Below are 20306 nucleotides of genomic sequence, written 5' to 3'. Positions count from 1 at the left end.
TTACATCATGCACACCAGTGGCGGCTTGTGACTCAAAATATTAGGCAGGACAGGAGGACATATATAAAATATATAGTATTGTTCTAATGTCCACCCGTCAGGTTTGGCAGCATGGACGCCTCGGCGCTGCTAAGCAGACTGGAGCAGTTGAGCCGAGAAGTTTCTAGCTTGAGGAGGGCCCTGGATGCACAGACAAGTGTGAGTGAGAATCTGGGGGCGGCTACTGCGGCTATGGATCGCCAGATTTCAGCTATAGAGAAGTACCGTGGTCCCCCTGGCTTGGACCCCACGACCAGTGCCTCGTGGAAGGGAGAGGTGCAGGGGCTGACACTCTATGTAATTATTTGACTGCGAAATAGGGCAATAAATCAGTGACCTGTCAAAAGATTGACTCGACCTGGAACAGATTCAGTTCGTTTCAGGTTATTGCAGAATGCTATAAAGTTGCTGATATGTACGATCCACAACTTTGGCCAGCTGGGACTTATGTCCGTCGTTATCATGAAGCTCGTAGACTCAGAGCTAATGGCAGTGAGGCCTGTGGATCAGTGGGGGGAGATGGCCTTCCAGCGTTCTGTGAATACACCTGTATCTCTGCATGGGAGCCATAGCCCAGTATGTGCCCAGTCAAACCTCAGCAGCCAGTAAAGACGGCATAACATGAAATGAAATAACCTAAATGCAAATCAGTGTCATATAATGCATGGGGGCTGCGTGTTGTGCTTCACATGCCAGCATGGAGAACAGCTGTCTGCCCTTCTCCATGCTGGCATGTCAGAGTAAAGAGAGAAAGATTCATCAATCTGTGTTTTTAATTCTCCAGAGAACTTCAATTCTTAAGAAATTCTCCTACACCTTGTTTAAATTTTTTTAAAAAAACATACAAATTGTATGATAGTATATACATTGAATTGCTTCAACACTTCTCTGAGTCTTAATTACATAAAAATCCAACATGCTATACAGTAGAGTGTATCACTGGAAACTGAGTTTCAACACTCAGTTTAAACAATGTTTGATCACACAACAGTTTGTAAGAAAATATTTAATTGATTAATATAAAAAATTGGTTTAAAGTTTTACATCAACGTGGGAAACATTGGGTCAGTTGTATTATACTAGCCCCTTCTTGTTGATCCTCTGTAGGGCAGTGGAGATGAAAAAGAATTCATTAGAAAATGAGGGATGTTTGCAACACTTGAGGCCTGCTGTATGATCCATGATACATTTAATAATGTGTGATCTGCCTGTTAAATTTGTTCCCAAAAATGCTACTCATGCTCCATTAGGAAGGCTTTGAAATTCCAATAATTCTTTTGACAGTATATATGGGTCTGGTGAAGCCTAGATAGGGTTAAGCAAGTCTGAATTTGGGCTCTTTTGCCACATTTCACTTCCAGTAAGTTACATTTTGCCAGCCTTAGCCTTCTACCATAACAATTTACTTTAATGAATCTTGAAGAACCAGGGTAAGATCGCCAGTATTAGTAGGTCACTTCATAACACACCTGACATTATCAATAAACACATCATTCACCTGAATGACTGATCCTTTAAGTACACAGTATGCACATTTAGTGATGTTGCATTCAGGATTATGCAAAATAAAGCAGAGTTTTGGAAACATTAAGTCATACATCCAATCAAAGGTTGCAAATTATATTCACTGTTTAAAGTTATTCAAATTTCATAAAACTATATCAGTACATTCCATTTATCACTATCTATAGGATGGTGAAGTAACAAAAACTAAAGTAGTGACTGTTATGAGCCAGTGAAGTGCTTAGCCCCATTATATTGAAAACAGTTCCTAATATTTTGTTTACCCCCTCAAGGTGGACAAAATATGTATAGGCTTTGTAGAAGTATTATGGCAGAGCTGTTGTATAGGATTGCATTAGGTGCACAGGTGTTCCTAATAAAGTGCTTGGTGAGTATATGTATCACTGTGAAAGCCAATCTTGGTAGGTACAGTTGGGGACTCAGACAGCAGACATGAAACCCCAGCAAAAGCATTCGAGGTGAGCGACACTCCATCCACAGCTGTCTTCCCTGGTGTCTCACAAGCTCTCTTCTCTGGTCCTCTGGAAACTCTGTGATAAAAAAAATGCTTTGTTAAGTTTAAAAACAGATGTCTTAAATAAATCAAGTAAATTCAGTGTGAATCTGTTAATTTAAACTTTTGCTATACATACCTCCATGCCCCTGAGTGCTGGTACATCTTGCCATAGGGTGAGTTTATGCATTAGCATACCAATGGAGGTCCCACACCTGTCAGATAGGACACATGACATTTATTATATTATTAAGAACTTTTCATTATTTGTAGTCTGCATGCACAAACACATTGCTGGTAATGCACATATTTGTAAGCTTAACTAATCAAAATGCATGTCAAAAACCCCTAATCCTTATTTTCATACAATGATTGGGATCAAAGAGGGTGAGTGTGAGCAGACATTCTCAATGTGACAATTTTGTTTCAGTTTTATGACTGGCAGGCTATATTCCTTTTTTAAATTCAATTCTGACCTGAAGTTATTTTTCAGCGTGTTGTGCGCGTTTATATAAAGTGCATGAAACAACACCGTAAGAACGACCGGGACAGAGTATGTAAGATGCGCTTTTTGTAGTCCATCTTCAGAACATTGTAGTTTCACCACAGCAGACCTATGTCAATATCATCCACCATCACATAATTACGTAGCCCAGTGTAAGTGCAGTTGGATTCTCTCAGCACCACAGTTGTCTTTTCCTAAGTCCTTATGACTTCTCCCTCACATCTTTCCTTGACCATGTGATATTTTCCATCAAGGTCAAGGAAAAGTGGTTAGGAAAAGACGATAGGAGGGACTTTTTAGCTGTGATCAGCTGTCGCCGTCATCAGAAACGGACGTTGCTTCACGTGACACTTCACATTGTCGCCTAAAACAGTCAGTCAGCATTTGGTTGTAATAAAAGACCCATCAATGAGTCGGATGATCAGTTTTTCCAGTGAGTGCACTGTGTTTTAACGGTTTTAGGCCTGTTTTTCGCTAGCGAAAATTAGCGTTAGCATTAGCACTATCACTGTTAACTGTTAATAGATTGTAAATGCACCGTGCTAACCAAGTTAGCAGCTAGCGCTATGGTCAGCTCAACCCTCTTGTCCAAATATGGTCACTTCTGGCTCCAAAAATCAAACATGGCGACGGCCAAATCGGAAGTCTTTTACCAGCCAACACACCCCCTCATTGGATATCAGTTATTGATTTTATTTATCTATTTATTTATTTATTGAATGAAACAGTTTGAAACATTGAAGATGCACTGCACCAGAGTTAGCTTGAAGCTCATTTGCATCTGTAGTCCCCAACAAAGAACATACAGCAGCACAACAACAAACAGTAAAAAACAAAAAAAAAACAACCCAAAAAACAAAAACAAAACAAAAGAACACACAGAACACACCATACAAAATACAAAGCTACACACAGCACATCACATACACCCACAATGTCAGTTAGAAACAATGTAAACTAAACTCTCAGCTGTGTGACTCAGTGGTCGCACAGCTGATATGTCTTTAGTACATGTTTCAGTCTGGTCTTGAATGCATTGATAGAACTACAGTTCTTCATATCATCAGGTAGGGCATTCCACTGGGTTGTAGCTTTCAAAGAGAAAGCTGACTGTCCAAATGCAGTGCGATGAAATGGTATGGTACAATCTTTTATAGAGGATATTCTGGAGGATCTAATAGAACTTACTGAGCGCGTGTACACAAAGTCACAGAGTGGAGGAGAGGCCAAACCACTTAAAATTTTATAAACAAGGCACAAATTTGAGAATAATCCAAAATTCTCAAAGCTCAGGAAATTATATTTCTCCAGTACCCTACAGTGATGGAAATGCATTGGAGTTTTTAAAGTTTGTTTGTATAAGGACTCAAGAGGTTTTATGGCTGTTTTTCCAGCCTGCCCCCAACATGTGATGCAATAAGACATATGGGAAAGAATCATAGCATACATAAATATCTTGGCTGCGTCCAAAGTGAGACAGTTTCTAATATGTCTAAAATTTGCTATGTTGTACTTTATGGTTTTAACCGTTTTTTTAACATGTTTCTTAGTTCAAATTTCACAAACTCCATCAGGAGTCTCTACAGAGGCCTGTACTATGAAGCAAGTTCAACATACCCGGGATATCTTTTCGTTATCTGGCTTCACTGAACCTAACATTGGCCGTCCACATAACCAGTACTACGAAGCTGCTTATCAACCAGCTCAGTCAACCCGGGGTTTTCCTATCCAGCTATGAGCGCGTTCATGTGAAAGAGGTGGTGTTGCTAAGTATGAGCGGCATCATCAGAACCATGAATGAAGTACTTCATGATATGAGATGAAACATTGATAGGGGAGACCAGGGACGGTTGTAACACCTTGAATATCTCCAATCAGAAACAAGCTATAGTGATTACACTCACTCTGCACATGCTCAGTTAGATTGTCTTCTTGCTTACAAAAAAGGAGCCACATATGAAACTCACAGAAAAAGTTACCAGCAAAAGTGTGTTTTTGAGGTAAAATATTAACTTTTCTATCAGATTTATTTTTTGGTAGAAATGACTAACACGAGTCAAACTAGCAGTCAAGATAATTCAGATGAGGTGACAACATAACTGGTGATACTGGGACTGTTATAATGCCTTGTTACAACTGTCCCTGAACCAAGTTTCAAATATTTTAAAAACATCAAGGTCTACATAAACTAACTAGCTTGATAGATAGATAGATAGATAGATAGATAGATAGATAGATAGATAGATAGATAGATAGATAGATAGATAGATAGCAAATTAAATGTAAAATGTTGTAAAATGACATTCTAAGTTAATGATAATCAGTTGCATAATAGTAAGTGGAAACGTGTTTGCTTACAGCATGCCAAACATCAGAAAGAGGAAGACAGACAGGAGAGTCCCACTTCCTTTGCTGGAGAGGGCTTCAGATGATAAGAGATAAGAGGGCAAATCAGTCAGGGCAGTGGCCAACTCATATGGCATTTGCCATGTGACCCTGTACCGTTTTCACAAGAAGAGACAGAGCCTGGAGTGCCAGGGATCCAAATCACTTCCCAGAGTAGGGTACTGGACCCCCAAGAAGGTTTTCTCCACAGGACAGGAAATCTGTCTGAGAAACTACCTGACAGAGGCAGCTGATTTGTATTATAGGTTGAGCCCAAAGGAGGTAGTCTACATATTAAGCTAGAGAAGGCCTAGGCTATATGTAGATTTATTAAGTATTCAACTAATTTTTAACTTTTATACTAATAACTTTTTCATTTTGAGTATTTGATTGATTAATTATGTATATTTTAGACATGTTACAACCGTCCCTGGCATGTGTTACAGCTGTCCCTGTACACTGGGACAGTTGTAACAATTGACTGACTGTATTTAAATCAAGCTGTAAAAAAGCTGTAAAGAAAAGTGAACAAGCCTGTAATCATACAACAGAATAAGAAAATGTAGAAACACTAGCAATAATTTCCAAATATTAAAAGTAGGGTATGGCGTAAAATACATGTGGGAATTATTATGTATGACTGAAGTATAGAGGGAGTATTTTTTGCTATTTAGTTGGATGATAAAGAAACCATTCTGAATATGTCACATAAAAAAGAAACTTGAAGTAAAGTCAGACTATTTCTGCTACCGAAGCAAAGAGTGGAAAAGTAGTTAATGACTGATGAGGTCTATCTGACCTGATCTGATCTGTGTGGATTATTTTTCTGATAAAACACAATATGTCGTTTTCATTTCCAGTTATCATCACACAGTTGTCTCATGTTATTCTGAGCTGCAGTGATGGAATCAGAGTGTAAAATCATCCACACTGTCAGCTGTCACTCCGGGGATAAAATAAACTTTATACTATTAAAATGCAGTTAAAATCATCCATTTGTTTGTCTTCATTTGTTAGAAGCTCTCTTTTAAAAACAGTGCAGAAATAGAAAGTGTGGAACAATAAAATGTCTCCACTGACCTATAGAAATATATATTGCTCTTTTTTACTTGTCACTTTATTGTAAACTCAGGACTCTTGTACATGTCGGGATCTTGTAGGGATGATGACGGTCTTTTTTCCAGTGATCTGATTGGTCAGTGGTCGGAGTGTTGACAGGCTATGATCCGATCCTCTGAAGTTAACCTGCCCCGGAGCAGGTTAGCTGTTAAGCATAAGCTACCATAATAAAGTGAACCAGCGTCGTAGGACTGAAAACCCAGAATTAAACCTGAAGTCACCTCGCTAACCCCAAATCCTGCTTCGTAGTACAGGCCTCAGTTCTTAAAGTCGACTGACAGCAGTCAGCAGCACAAGTTGTGATGAGCTGTCGACGTCATCAGAAACGGACGTCGCTTCACATGACTCAGAGGAAGCGTCATGTGAAGCGTCTCTTAAAACAGATTCCCTCGTTTTCTCTCTCCCCGCTCGGTTCCCTTGCGTCTCTCCATGCATCCACGGTGGGAGGAACTAAGACGCAAGTGAGGGAAACGTGGATGCAATTTATTTATTTATTTATTTTGTGGATGCAATTTAAGAGACTTGAGATGTACCCCGTGTGACGTTTCCGGATGTCAACAGAGCAGTCACGGTTGTCCTAACGGTCCGTAACAAGGTGAGAATGTTTTCATATCTTATTTCAAGTTAGCAACAACATGTAGTCCTGAAAATGTAACCCATAGACACGAAAACCCGAGAAAAAGCATGAACCAGATTCAGCTGCAGGCACAGGGCATGGAGTTCAACTGTCACTGAGAGGATTGTAGATGACTGCGTCATACCAAGCGCTGAGGAGAAAGAACTGAAAACACGCGAGGCAGTATGTTCTGTGTATCTTCAGCTCTCCAGCGCCACTGAATGTCAAGAATGTATGAAGTGCCAAGGCAAGAGATAATGGCAATGTGCAAATGTGCATTTATATGTTTTATGCAATTGTGGTGGAAAGAGAGAGCGTATGGCGGGATTTCAATGATACAGTGGTAGAGGAAGTGACAAGCCAGCGAAGTTATAACAGTAACTTATGGGATACTGTAAACAATGGTGATATGGTTATTAATGAAAACAGTTCATTCAGACATACTCAACATGTACACGCAAGTGGAAGGTATATATATTTCGTCATATCTAGGCTATAAAACTATTATAGCTAGATAGAATACTTTATTAATCCCAATGGGAGATTGTATTATTGCAGCCTATCAGTTGTAGTGAAACTGCTGAAAGGAGTTGAAGATTCAGTTCAATCTCAAGCATGAAAGGACTATAAATTTCAGTTGATGTGTAGGTCATACATTGAACTGGAAGTGTCGGTTGAAGTGGGAATATAGATAGGTTGAGGTAAGCAACATAATAAAATACAATAAAAAAAAAAAACAAATACAATAAAATAATCAGAGAATAGATACTTGAAACAAATACGATATTCACACACTGCATTGAATGTATACTGTATAATGACACTGCCTATAAAACACTCTACATTAGTGGTATTAAGCTTGAATAGATTAATATTGAATCAACTGTACTTTATACAGGTAAAATTATATGATATATTCTTATATTTTAAATGTGTTGCCTTTTATATGCAAAGTGAATTGTGTTAGACTTGTACAATATGATAACAATTTAAGAATTTAAGCAATTCTAGAAGCAGTGCAGGAATGTCTTTAATCACTTCATGTATATTGTATCAAACGATTATGTTAAATGATGATAGTGATAGTTTGTAGACAGTAGACTGCCGCACATTTAATAGCTAATAGTCAAGATTTGTTTTAAAAACTAAGTGTTTAAGGAAAAAACAGATATAATATACAGTATATGCAGGAAACATGGCCCTGTCTAGATCTATCCTATAGCATGGCAAATTTCTGCAAAATCACATACAGCATACTCCCATTGGTGCTCAGTGAAATGAACTGTATTCCACTGTTTACATCAGACAAAACTCTTCATGTGTGTCAAAAATGTTATTATAATTTATTCATTTTTACCAACAAATGTCTTGGCATTATTCATTTGGACAACAGAATTTGTAAAATGATAATATGATATGATCACAAAATGATGATAATGTTGAGTCATTGCCCAGCAACCAAAAACCAAAATTAGAAGGGTGCGGATCTCCACCATGTGTGTCTGGGGGCATTTATTGTCTGTTTCCTTCGATATGCATAGAATAGTGTAATGCTATTGTAACTGAACATTCTCCTGGGTTCGCCTAACTGAATAAACAGGACAATAAGTCCAAACTTCTCAATGTAAACATTGTTATTTATTTTGAACATTCGGTCTTAACACACCACACAAAAAAAAACTCCTCCCTACCTCTCTCTCCCCTCCCAAACAAAAAGAGTTAAATCTTACTCAACTGTCCGTCCCATCTCCCTTATAGTCAAGATGGCGGCGAAGCTAAGCAAAAACGGGGATTTATTCATCTCCTATTGTGCTTAACTTTAGTGGGTCGTAACATATCAGTATTAGCTCTGGTTCAAGAATAGACCAAACTTTTCAATGAATGTCAATTTTTGAGCCATGACAAAGGCCAAAATGTGGTCTGCGACAGATTTGTTTTTAGCCTAGCCGATTGCGCCTTTTGCTGCGGTTGTTAATCACTTGCAGCCCCTACCGGCCGGTTAAGAGGCGTGAAGAGTCAGCAGTTAATAGCAGTATAAAACGCCATTAAAACGCCACAAAAATATTAGGCTGATGGGTACAGTTATATGTGAGATTAGCTGCGGACATATACTTGTGCGGGCACACATGGCCAATCTCATTAAACTAATATGACTATAAAGTCAATAACCAAAAAGGTGGATGCATTACATCTACCTTGTAATAACCTTGGAGTGACAGTAGCAGCACAACTCCTTGTCTCATCATAATCAATCAATCAATTCAATCAATTTTTATTTATATAGCGCCATATCACAACAGAAGTCATCTCAAGGCACTTTTCACATAGAGCAGGTCAAGACCGTACTCTTTAATTTACAGAGACCCAACAATTCCCCCATGAGCAAGCACTTGGCGACAGCGGTAAGGAAAAACTCCCCTTTAACGGGTAGAAACCTCAAGCAGACCCCGGCTCTTGGTGGGCGGTCATCTGCTTTGACCGGTTGGGTTGAGAGAGAGAAAGAGAGAGGGAAAGGGGGAGGGGGGGCAGGAGAGCAACAATCACAACAACAACAACAACAAGCACAAGCATCAATAGACAGGGAAGGATGCCATCAGGATTGTGAGGGACCGCAAAGGTTCGGCCCGGGACTCAGGTTTTCCTGTGAGATGAGAAAGCACAAAAAACTCCGGGGAAGAAGCAAAGTTAGTGACATGCATTGATGTTACATGAATGCATACAGATGGAGAGGAGGAGGAGGAGAGAGGAGCTCAGTGCATCATGGGAAGTCCCCCAGCAGTCTAGGCCTATAGCATCATAACTAAGGGCTGATCCAAGGCGAGCCTTAAGCACCTTTCTTTGCATTTTCCCGGTAAATTGACCAGACTGCTCTGTCTATTTGTGCAGCCTTACTAGGAAGCAGAGATGAGAGTTTCCACCAGTAAACTGCAGCAGCTCACCATCTTCACCACTGTGCTGACAGGTGGAGGGATCGGCACCATGTACTATCTGCTGCAGAGTGAGTACAAAAAGAGCTGTGTAGGGATGCCCCAGTCAAGTTTTTCTTGCACTGATGCAGATCTGAATCCTTTTAACATCGGATATCTCTGTTAAAAGAATTTCTTCTCAATGACCTTTAAATAATGGAGACTGGATCCGAAGTATCAAAGTTGAAGTCGAATTTATTTTCTTGTGCAAGAAGGAGCGTTTCACAGTGCAACACACAAACAGGGTTACAGAGAAAAAGGCTCATCTCAGAACATTCACAATTGGTTTATATACCTTACAAATGGGCGTCTCATACTTCTTCTGATGTTTACAGACATACTCCACAAATAACGTCATGACATTTTCTCAGTTTTCTAATTGGTTGGCCAGCTGTAGGTCCTTAAATCAAGATGATACCCCTCTGACCTGTCTCTGACCTTTATTCCCTCATGACTTCCTCTAATGCATGTGCTGGTCTCCTGTCATTAATCTTACCTGCTATGCAAAACAGGAACATTCATCATGACATGCAAAAACAAGAGCACGCACATAGTAAGGTTTTAAGACATCTAATCACAGTATAATTCTAATTTTTATAACAATATCTGCTGATACTGGGTCTGATCTGATATGTATGTTTACATAGCAGCAGAATATATGCAATGTTTATTTAACATATATCTCTCTCAGTAAGTTCTATTAGATCCTCCAGAATATCCTCTATTCAAGATTGTACTATACCATTTTGTCGCACTGCATTTGGGCAGTCAGCTTTCTCTGTGAAAACCACAACTCAGCTGAATGTCCTACCTGATAATATGACAAGCTGCAGTTTCATCAGTGCACTCAAAACCAAATTAAAAAATCTGCTTAAAACTACTCAGCTCCTGTAACCACTGAATCTAAATTTCATCTCATGGTCTTCTCATGAACGCAAATAATCTTGCTTTTAATTTGACAAGCCTACATTATTAATTTCTAGTCGACATACTGAGTGTAGATGACTTGCTATTGTGTGTAGCTTTGTATTTTGTATTATGTGCCTGTGCGTTTTTTGCTTTGTACTGTTTGTTATTGTGCTGTTATATGTTTCAATTGTGACCTGCCTAAGGGACTGCAGATGAAAATTAGCTATATGCTAACTCTGGTACAGTACATCAAATGGTAACATTCATGTTTAAAACTGTACTTGGTCCAAATAAATACAATCCACTAGATAGATACACTTTGTTGAAATTGTTGGATCTACATAAAGTAGTGGTTTATGGATAAACAGATGGATATAGATAGACAGGCAGATAGACAGACTTGTACAGACAGATAGATTTCATGAACAAATATTTTATGCATGGTCACAAATTTCATCCATGTAACATAGTACAATATTGACTTGTCCAGTAGATTGTATCTGACATCAAACACATCAGATATTTTTTCCAGTTAGGAGCTACTTTTAGCCTTCGGTTGTTTTGCGAATACAGCCCCAGAATTAAGAGTCACTCAACCTGGGGAGCCCAAATAATTATTCACAATAACACACTAATTTTCACTTTCATATATGAGCAATATGCTGCACCGTAGGCTGCTGTAAAGGAGAGCAGCACCGCCACACTAGAAGGCTGAGATGAACGAAACACAGTAGAGTATAGTAAAGAAAGGATTGGCTTTTGATCGGCTTTATACACTCCTTAAAATAGGCCCAGATATTGTTCTGGATCGGGTCGGGATATCTCTAGTTGTGTGTGTGTGTTTGGAGTGAACACAGCAAACAATTTTCATTTCTGTGAACATTACCTGAAGGGTACAGGGATGCTTGCTGCAAGGTTCAAGCAAATGTTCCTCTACACTTACTCAGGAAAGTTTTCCTAATAGATCTGTAACGTCAGGGAACATTGCCAGAATGTTCCACAAACTGCAAGATTTAAGATTATGGGAATGTTCTGCTAAACTAACAAAGAGTTCTGTTTTGGTTATTCTCTATGCTGTTAACGTTAGTCTTTACTAGCTAATACCTTACTACGCATGGCAGCGTACATTTGATAAATGTCTTCATCACCTCAAAGCTATCCATTATTCCTCATCTTCATTCACCTGCTGGCCATCTCACCACTTCCCCACAACTTCTTCTAGTTCTTTCTGGGTGGTCAGCAGGAACAACTTATGATTTTTGGTGTTTGTAAATTTGTTTTTAAAAAAGAGCACAGGTATTGGATTAGTACTCTGTATCAGCCAAAACCCTGGTTTAACTATCAGAAATGGTGTCAGGTGAGAAAAGATTGGTGCATCCCCATTAGTACATATAAGTATAAGCACAATATGTACAGTACATACGTAAGTGCTTCAACTTCTTCTGCTTCATTTTTTGTACCTTTCTGTCTACTGTCCAACAAGAGAAATTCTTTGAGTCAGACTACCACAGATTGGCTCTGCAGAAGTTGGAAGCATGTCCGGTTGCCATGGAAAGACTGGGGGCCCCACCTTTAAAAATCCACAACATCCATCTAACTGATAGAAACAACCGTGTAGACCAGCACAGCGCACAGGTACTGTGTGTTAGAAAGTCATCAAAAATGTTGTTCTGTGTTTAATAGTAGCTTTCACCAGACTGTGAAGAGCTCTGATACCTGTTTACACCTGTACAGCTGGATTTGAATTTGTATTGTGTTGCAGATAAAGATCCCTGTGACTGGGTCAGAAACTGGAGGTTATCTGTATACGTCTTCAGTTAGAGACCCTAATACCAACAGGTTAGTATATTCTGTTGTTTTCTGAGTTCACTGAAAATGATGGTGACAGTTGATTTATAATCATTTTAATGTGACATAGTATTGCATTATGTAAATCACTTCATAGAAATGTACAGGGACAAATAAATGCTGCTGCTGACATTCTGCATAGGGACACAACATTGGTGTATTTTCGACCAGCACAAGCAACATTCCAACAGTTTGGTATTTTCCTGGCCTGAAAATTCACTGTCCCTGTTTGTGTGGTATTTTGGTGTCCAGTGCAGCACACAGAGTGCACAGATGGAAGGAGAGGAGCAAACAGGTGGGAGTTTGATTCAGATGAGACAGTGAAAAGCGAATTGTTGGTATTTTGATGGACGTTATGCTGAGAATAGATGTCTCAGAAGGATGCCCGCCACAATTATGAATTATTGCTTACAGTATAAATAAACAATTTTAGCAGCACCTAAAGGTAGATATATACGTTGAGGTGTTGCCAGAGCGCAGTGCTATTACAAACTGCCTGCAACCTGCAAATGACAACAGGCCTCTACAAAGTAACCACACACACACCTCTACACACATCATACTCATTGGTTATAACTCACTATTCTGTCTGTTTATGCAGGAGATTTCAGGTTAGGGGGACTCCTTTCCAACTTCTCAGCAAAAGCAGCATCTCATGTTTTGCTCATGAAATACTTTATAATGCAAGCTCCATTGTATCACATCAATTAAGATATAATGTGGCTAGAACATGCGCTCCAACAAGCAGTAAATTAAACTTCATTTTTGTTGTATTTTTATTATTTTTTGTCAATTGCTGATGGATATTTCTGTGGGGAGAAGAGTTTACTCAAGAGAAGAGCTTCTTTCATTGAAACTGAGCAAATCTGGAGGATACCACCCTATTATAGCTGAGATAAAGAGGTGTTTTCGTGGTTGCCGTGGTGAAGGTGAAGGCCAGGAAATGGAGATATAAGCCCTTTCTGCCATCGGTCATCATGGGAAATGTCAACTCTCTGCCCAACAAAAGTGATGAGCTGGAGATATTGGTGAAGACTCAGAAAGCCTCATGTGTTTTACTGAAACCTGGTTGAATCTAAACATCTCTGATTCCTGTATGGAACTACCTGGTTTCACTCTCATACGGATGGACAGAGACACTAAAGCTAGTGGAAAGAAGAAAGGAGGAGGACTGGCTTCATTTGTGAATCAGAGATGGTGTAATCCTTCACATATTACTGTCAAGGAGAAGATGAACTGTCCAGATATTGAATTATTGGCAGTTGGTATGAGACCATACTATGTACCAAGAGAATTCAGTCATATCATAACAATACTTGTGTATATTCCTCTCCAGGCAACTGCTGAGGTTCCATGTGAAGTTCTCCATGAAACTGTTGCCAGGATACAGACTAAACATCCTGAGGCACACTTCCTACCAGAGAAAGTAAAACATTTGATCCGCTATATGCCAATGTCAAAGAAGCTTACAGGGCTACTGCCTTACCACCACTGGGCCGGTCAGATCACAACCTGGTTTTTCTGCAGATCTGCTACAAACCCTGTGTGCTGAGTCAGCCTACAACTACCCTCACAGTCAGGAAATGGACACCTGAGGCTAGTAAGGCTCTAAGGGACTGCTTTGAATGCACAGATTGGAATGTGCTGTTTTGTGCTTTACTGAGTATATTAACTTCTGTAGAGATACAGTCATACCTACAAAGACTATATGATGTTTCCCCAATAACAAACCCTGGATCACAAGTGACATAAAAGCAATCCTCAACCAGAAAAAGGAAGCTTTTAGAGATGGTGACAAAGAACAAGTCAAACAGGTGCAACATGAGTTGAAGAGGAGATTGAAGATGGTAAAGGTGGAATACAAAAAGAAAATTGAAAGAAATTTACAACACAGCAACATCCGGGAGTTGTGGAGAGGAATCAACACCATCTCTGGCTACATCAAAAAGAAAAGACAGCCAATAGTGGGTGATGTGGACAGAGCCAATGAACTTAACCAGTTCTTCAACAGATTTGATACACCACACCCGCTTCCACTGCTGCTCCTTCTCCTCCACATGGATGCATCTCCACCACGGCTCCTTCTTCTCCTCCACATGTGTGTTTCTCCACCACAGCTCCTCCTTCTCCTCCACCTACACATGTGTCCATCTCCATTGCTGCAGCTACTCCCGTTATCACACCTTTGCCTCCACCCTTGTCTGTCACTGAGATGGGGGTGAAGTTGGAGCTCAGGAGACTTTGCTCTGGGAAGGCAGCTGGCCCAGATGGTGTGTGTCCAAGGCTGCTTAAAGACTGTGCCGCCCAACTGTGTCAACCTCTCCAGAAGATCTTCAACCTGAGTCTACAGTTGGGGCGGGTCCTGGCTCCGTGGAAAACATCTTGTATTGTACTGGTACCAAAAATAAAATGTCCGGCTGAACTAAACGACTATAGGCCGGTGGCCTTTACGTTGCACATCATGAAAACCCTGGAGCGTCTGCTTCTACGCCTACTGAGGCTTGAGGTCAAAGACAAACCCGATCCCCTGCAGTTTGCATACAGAGAACACATTGGAGTGGATGATGCTGTCCTTTACATGCTCCACCGTGCCCTCTCTCATCTGGAGGAATCAGGCACTTATGTAAGAATCATGTTCTTTGATTCTCCACGTGCATTCAACTCCATCCAACCCATCATACTCAAAGACAAGCTCAGAGAGATGGGAGTGGATCCCTCCTTTGTTTCCTGGATCCCTGATTACCTGACAGAAAGGCCACAGTTGGGAAACTGTGTTTATGGGACAGTAATGAGCAGCATGGGGGCTCCACAGGGGACTGTACTGGCTCCATTCCTGTTCACATTGTATACCTCAGACTTCAAATACAACTCTGAGTTCTGCCACATCCAGAAATACTGACACTGCTATTGTGTATCAGGAATGGACAGGAATCCGAATACAGGGATCTAATAACAGCCTTCAGTGACCGGAGTCGAAAAAACCGCCTTCAACTGAACACCTCAAAAACAAAGGAAATGATTGTGGATTTCCACAGGTCTAAGCCCCCTCTGGAGCCAGTGAAAATCTGTGGGGTGGACATTGAAGTGGTGCACACCTACAAATATCTAGGGGTCCTTGTGGATGACAAGCTGGACTGGTCCTCTAACACCGACGCCCTCTACAGGAAGGGGCAGAACAACCTGTTCTTCCTGCGGACACTGAGGTCCTTTGTTGTGTGTGTGGAAATGATGACCATGTTCTACCACACGGTGGTGGCCAGTGCACTCTTTTTTGCTGCAGTGTGCTGGGGAGGCAGCCTTACAGACAAAAACACCAAGCGATTAGCCAAGCTGGTCAAAAAAGCGGGCTCAGTGTTGGGCAGGAGATTTGACCCGCTAAGATCTGTGGTGGAGAGAGGCACACTGAACAAACTGAAAGCTATAATGGACAATGGCAGACACCCTCTCCACAGCCTCCTGGAGTGACAGAGGAGTAGCTGCAGCAGTCGGCTCCTCTCATTATACTGCAGAACGGAGCAATTCAGGAGATCCTTCAGCCCCACAGCAATAAGACTGTTCAATTCCTCCTGAATTGACTGAATAGTTTTTTGTTTTTATATTTTGATGAGCACTTGACAATTTGAATATCCCTTCGGGGATCAATAAAGTAATATCTATCTATCTATTTACATTGGCTCAGGTGTTTCAGAGCAGAGAAACCAATAATGTTATTGACTGAGAATGTATTTAGAAATCACCACACCCTCTAATCCACATCCTACTTCACCTAGCCCTTTTGCATCTAGCGATGTACCTGTATGAATCAACATCTACCCAGCAACTGTTCTACTCTATCACGCCTGGGAAACACAGCCTGTGTGAGCAGTGCGTGTGCATCGCGGAACCTCTTGCTTTTCATTTCGGCGCCGATGTTAACAGATTAGAGCTGTTAACATGCCATTCAGCTCACACACGACTGCTGCAGTGCTGCCTCATCTAGAGATTTGGGGTCTTGCCTGTTTTTCCGCGTGATACGCGCAGTTCTCAGCAAAAATAGACAGAGAAAATTATCAATTGATAGTCCTATTAACATCATACCAGCAACATTAGACCTTTCACTATAGTTTCAATATCTATATCTGTAGAATATGTCACAGACATGAAGTGTCACCACTGCAGGTCAGTCTGCATGGTGCACGCCGGGACAGGGAGCTGCTCTAGTGGGGAACTCTAGTGCAGAGAGTCGGTGACACATGAAGCCCCGGTTTGAACTAATATAACAGAAAGCTTTTCTCGACTCCTGCTCGCTTTCTGTGATATGAGTCCAAACCCGGGGCTCCTGTCTGTCATTTCACCTGCTTCCAGGCAGAGATTTGGTGTTGTTACTTTCCTTATTTGTTGTCAGTCTCCCTCCTCACAGTTTGGAGGTTTGTTTGTCGGAGTGTGTCTGACTCGTTTGAGGAACTTGGTGTCGTCTGAAGTGATTTTCGTCACTCGTTGACAGCAGGGGTTTAACTGGCGGAATGATTAATATAATCAATAAAAAAAACCCATCCTTTGTGAGGACTGCATGTGGCTGACACACAAGTTTCCTCAACCAGACCCCAATATGCCCATCAGAAAGAAAGCTGCTTTCACCTCACATTTTTATTTATTTTTAACAATTGAGCACAAGCTTCTTAATCTGTTTCTGACTAAACTAAATATAAAGGAAATATGAAACATGTTATTATTGATGGCCATTATCAAAGCCAAACTCTATGTAGAAAGATAGGGCTGGCAGCAGAAGCGCCTCAGCAGCAATCCTGTCTGTGTGGACGCTGTCTGTGTGGACACTGCAAGCGTGCAAGACGCAGCACTTCAGCGATGCACACATGCTGTTCACGCAGGCTGTGTCCCAGGCGTCATGTTTTCCAGTATTCCCAGATAGACTTTGGATATGTGGAAATGTAACAGACTCATCTCCTCCTATCTTATTCTTTTTTTTCTTTTGGAGGTCAAGTTTTACGTGACATTGCTAATATAGCATTTCCAGCGCTTTGTATGCACCATTCCTGACCTGTGTTTGTCCCTCCTTGCAGATGGAGTCTGAAGCAGGCAGTTCTGATGCTCAGAGAGGGACAGACCATCGACCTGCTGAATCCTCCTCCACCAGCTGTGACAGAGCACACAGAGGAACTGAATAAAGGCTGCTGGCACTGACCAACTCCATGTACTTATGAAAACAATAAGGTGGAATTTGTCCTGCTCCAACAGGTGTTGAGTAGAGGTCTAAAATAATGATAATAATAGTATGTAGTATAATAATGAGGAATATTTACCAATTGGGAAATCCTCAATTTTGGTATCATTTTGATGTGGTATGGTTTTCAAAAGGGAAGAGCCTGTATAGATCATATTTATTTTATATTTACAACAGATTAAAGTACAATAAGCCCATTTTCTTGTTTTATTGATTTTTATATGTATATATATATGTGTGTATATATATATATATGTGTGTATATATATATATGTGTGTGTATATATATATATATATATATATATATATATATATATATATATATATATATATATATATATATATATATATAGTGTGTGAGTGTATGTTTTGGGTTTTTTTCGGAATATGGTGGCTCAAGTTAGTAATCAGGAGCAGATGGTGGATGGATTAGAAACAGATGAATTACTGCATTTTTCTCTCTCCTCTGTTATGTTCTCATCCCAGAGACTGAGTTATAGATAGCGTATGATATGTAATATGTATGCATATGGGTATTTACTACTGGTGTTACGGAACATAGTTGATCCGTTATCTGTACGGATCGCCCCCAGCAGTTCGGCACGCATGTGAGTTGCAGATTAACTGTAAAATGTAATGTCTCGTTGAAGACAAAGTAAACAAACTGCTGTAAATGCAATGCAATGTGTGTTGCTAACAGGGATTTTGAAGAACAACAACCAAACCAGCATCTAACGGGTCCGAAGTGACATCTGCAGATATGTTTACACCATGGATGTATAAAGAGAACTGGATACAGGAAGAGTGCCGGGCTTTCAACCTAATTTGACATAGCAACCAAACTGTGTAATTACAACGTCACGTGATGCACACTGGCCCAAAAAGACTTTTTCCCATAGACTTACATTGTGAAAGGTGCGGAAATAGCTGACTTGGCTGGCAAAAGTCACTAGTGCGCTTGTTTCATGGGCCGCACAGATGCGGAAGCAATGCGGAAGAAATTGAACTTTTTTGGCTTCATGCACTACTCATGGATGTATTATAATAGCTGGATACTGGACTAAAAATGGCACCCATTCAGTCCTATAGAAATTACTCAGCTGGCGCATATGTAACATATGCCTCTTGCATGTTACATTAAATACATTAGTTGTGCTTTAAATGGTCACTATGTCTAACAGCAAAATCTTTTAATATAGAATATACAGTCCCCTCCAAAAGTATTGGAACAGCAAGGCAAATTCCCTTGTTTTTGTTGTTCACTGAAGACATTTGGGTTTAAGATCAAAAGATGAGTATGAGACAAGAGTTCAGAATGTCAGCTTTTATTTCCTGGTATTTACATCTAGATGTGTTAAACAACTCAGGACATACCACCCTTTGTTTGAACCCACCCATTTTTCAAGTGAGCAAAACTATTGGAACATGTGACTGACAGGTGTTTCTTGTTGACCAGGTGTTGCCTTTAAGGTTGATTGTTCCAACATTAAATAGCTCTGCATGACTAGTCTACTTTTTGGCCTGGGTTTAAACCTATAAAGACTGCATTTCTTATTAAAGAGGATAAACCAACATGAAGACCAGAGAGCTGTCCATGGGAGAAAAGCAAACCATTTTGAAGCTGAGAAAAGAAGGAAAATCAATCAGAGCCATTGGACAAACATTGGGCATAGCAAGCACAACAATTTGGAATATCCTGAAAAAGAAAGAAACTACTGGTGTATTGAGTAACAGACGTCGAACAGGTCAGCCAAGGAAAACAACAGTAGTTGATGACAGAAATATTGTGAGAGCTGCGAAGAAAAACCCCAAAACATCAGTAAGTCACATCACCAACGACCTCCACAGTTCGACTGTCCACTGTTCGAAGAAGACTCAGAGAGCAGAAATATAGAGGCTATACCACAAAATGCAAACCACTCATCAGCAGTAAGAATCAGAAGGCCAGATTGAAATTTGCAAAGTCAATCACCTGTGACCTTAACCCAATAGAGCATGCATTTCACCTCCTGAAGAGGAAACTGAAGTGAGAAACCCCCCCGAAACAAACAAGAACTGAAAGAAGCTGCAGTAAAAGCCTGGAATAGCATCACAAATGAGGAAAGCAACAGTTTGGTGATGTCGATGGGTTGCAGGCTTGAGGCAGTTATTGCAAGGTGATATATATAAGTTGTTTAACACATCTAAATGTAAATACCAGGAAATAAAAGCTGACATTCTGATATCTTGTCTCATACTAATCTTTTTATCTTAAACCCAAATGTCTTCAGTGAACAACCAAAAAAGGGAATTTGCCTTGCTGTTCCAATACTTTTGGAGGGGACTGTAATTTTGTCAGTAATTTTACCTTTATTTAATAGTTGTAAGGTGTACATATTTGTGTTATTTTCGACATCGGAGCTGTCAGGGTGTCTTCATTGGAGTCAACTGATGTTACTAACTGTCAGCTGTTAGTCCACCATCATCTTCACAACACAACGCAGAGACTGTAGGCTGTCACTATTATCAGCGATATAAAGGAAACTTAATGGGGGCATTATAAACTGTGAGGCTAATATAGTCCCCTGTTACATTTGGTGCTGTGACCCGGATGAGTTAGACAAGAGACTAAAAACAAATTCGTCAACATACTACCAGGACTATTTAAATCACAATATTAGCCAGCAGGGCTTCTCGAAAAG

At 40.3% G+C, this 20306-nt stretch overlaps 1 protein-coding gene and 1 long non-coding RNA gene across 3 annotated transcripts; both read left to right on the top strand.

The window, feature by feature from the left end:
• Nucleotides 1-2972: 2972 nt before the first annotated feature.
• Nucleotides 2973-17822, top strand: coa1 (cytochrome C oxidase assembly factor 1). 2 transcript variants are annotated; one of them, XM_067604780.1, is made up of 5 exons: nt 2973-2994; nt 9568-9679; nt 12040-12191; nt 12319-12395; nt 17465-17822. In XM_067604780.1, the coding sequence occupies exons 2-5, from the start codon at nt 9586-9588 to the stop codon at nt 17583-17585; spliced, it is 444 nt and encodes a 147-aa protein (XP_067460881.1). In that variant the 5' UTR covers nt 2973-2994; nt 9568-9585; the 3' UTR covers nt 17586-17822. The 2 variants fall into 2 exon arrangements, with proteins under 2 accessions (XP_067460881.1, XP_067460880.1); XM_067604779.1 differs by lacking the exon at nt 2973-2994 and adding an exon at nt 6410-6660.
• LOC137193566 (uncharacterized) lies at nt 12406-16072 on the top strand. Its single transcript, XR_010930848.1, has 2 exons — nt 12406-13830; nt 13932-16072. It is a non-coding gene; the product is annotated as an uncharacterized lncRNA (long non-coding RNA).
• Nucleotides 17823-20306: the final 2484 nt, after the last annotated feature.

This window comes from Thunnus thynnus, chromosome 12, assembly GCF_963924715.1.
Source record: "Thunnus thynnus chromosome 12, fThuThy2.1, whole genome shotgun sequence".
Taxonomy (NCBI): domain Eukaryota; kingdom Metazoa; phylum Chordata; class Actinopteri; order Scombriformes; family Scombridae; genus Thunnus; species Thunnus thynnus.
Note: the sequence above shows the minus strand (reverse complement) of the source record. Positions and strands in the feature narration are given on the sequence as shown.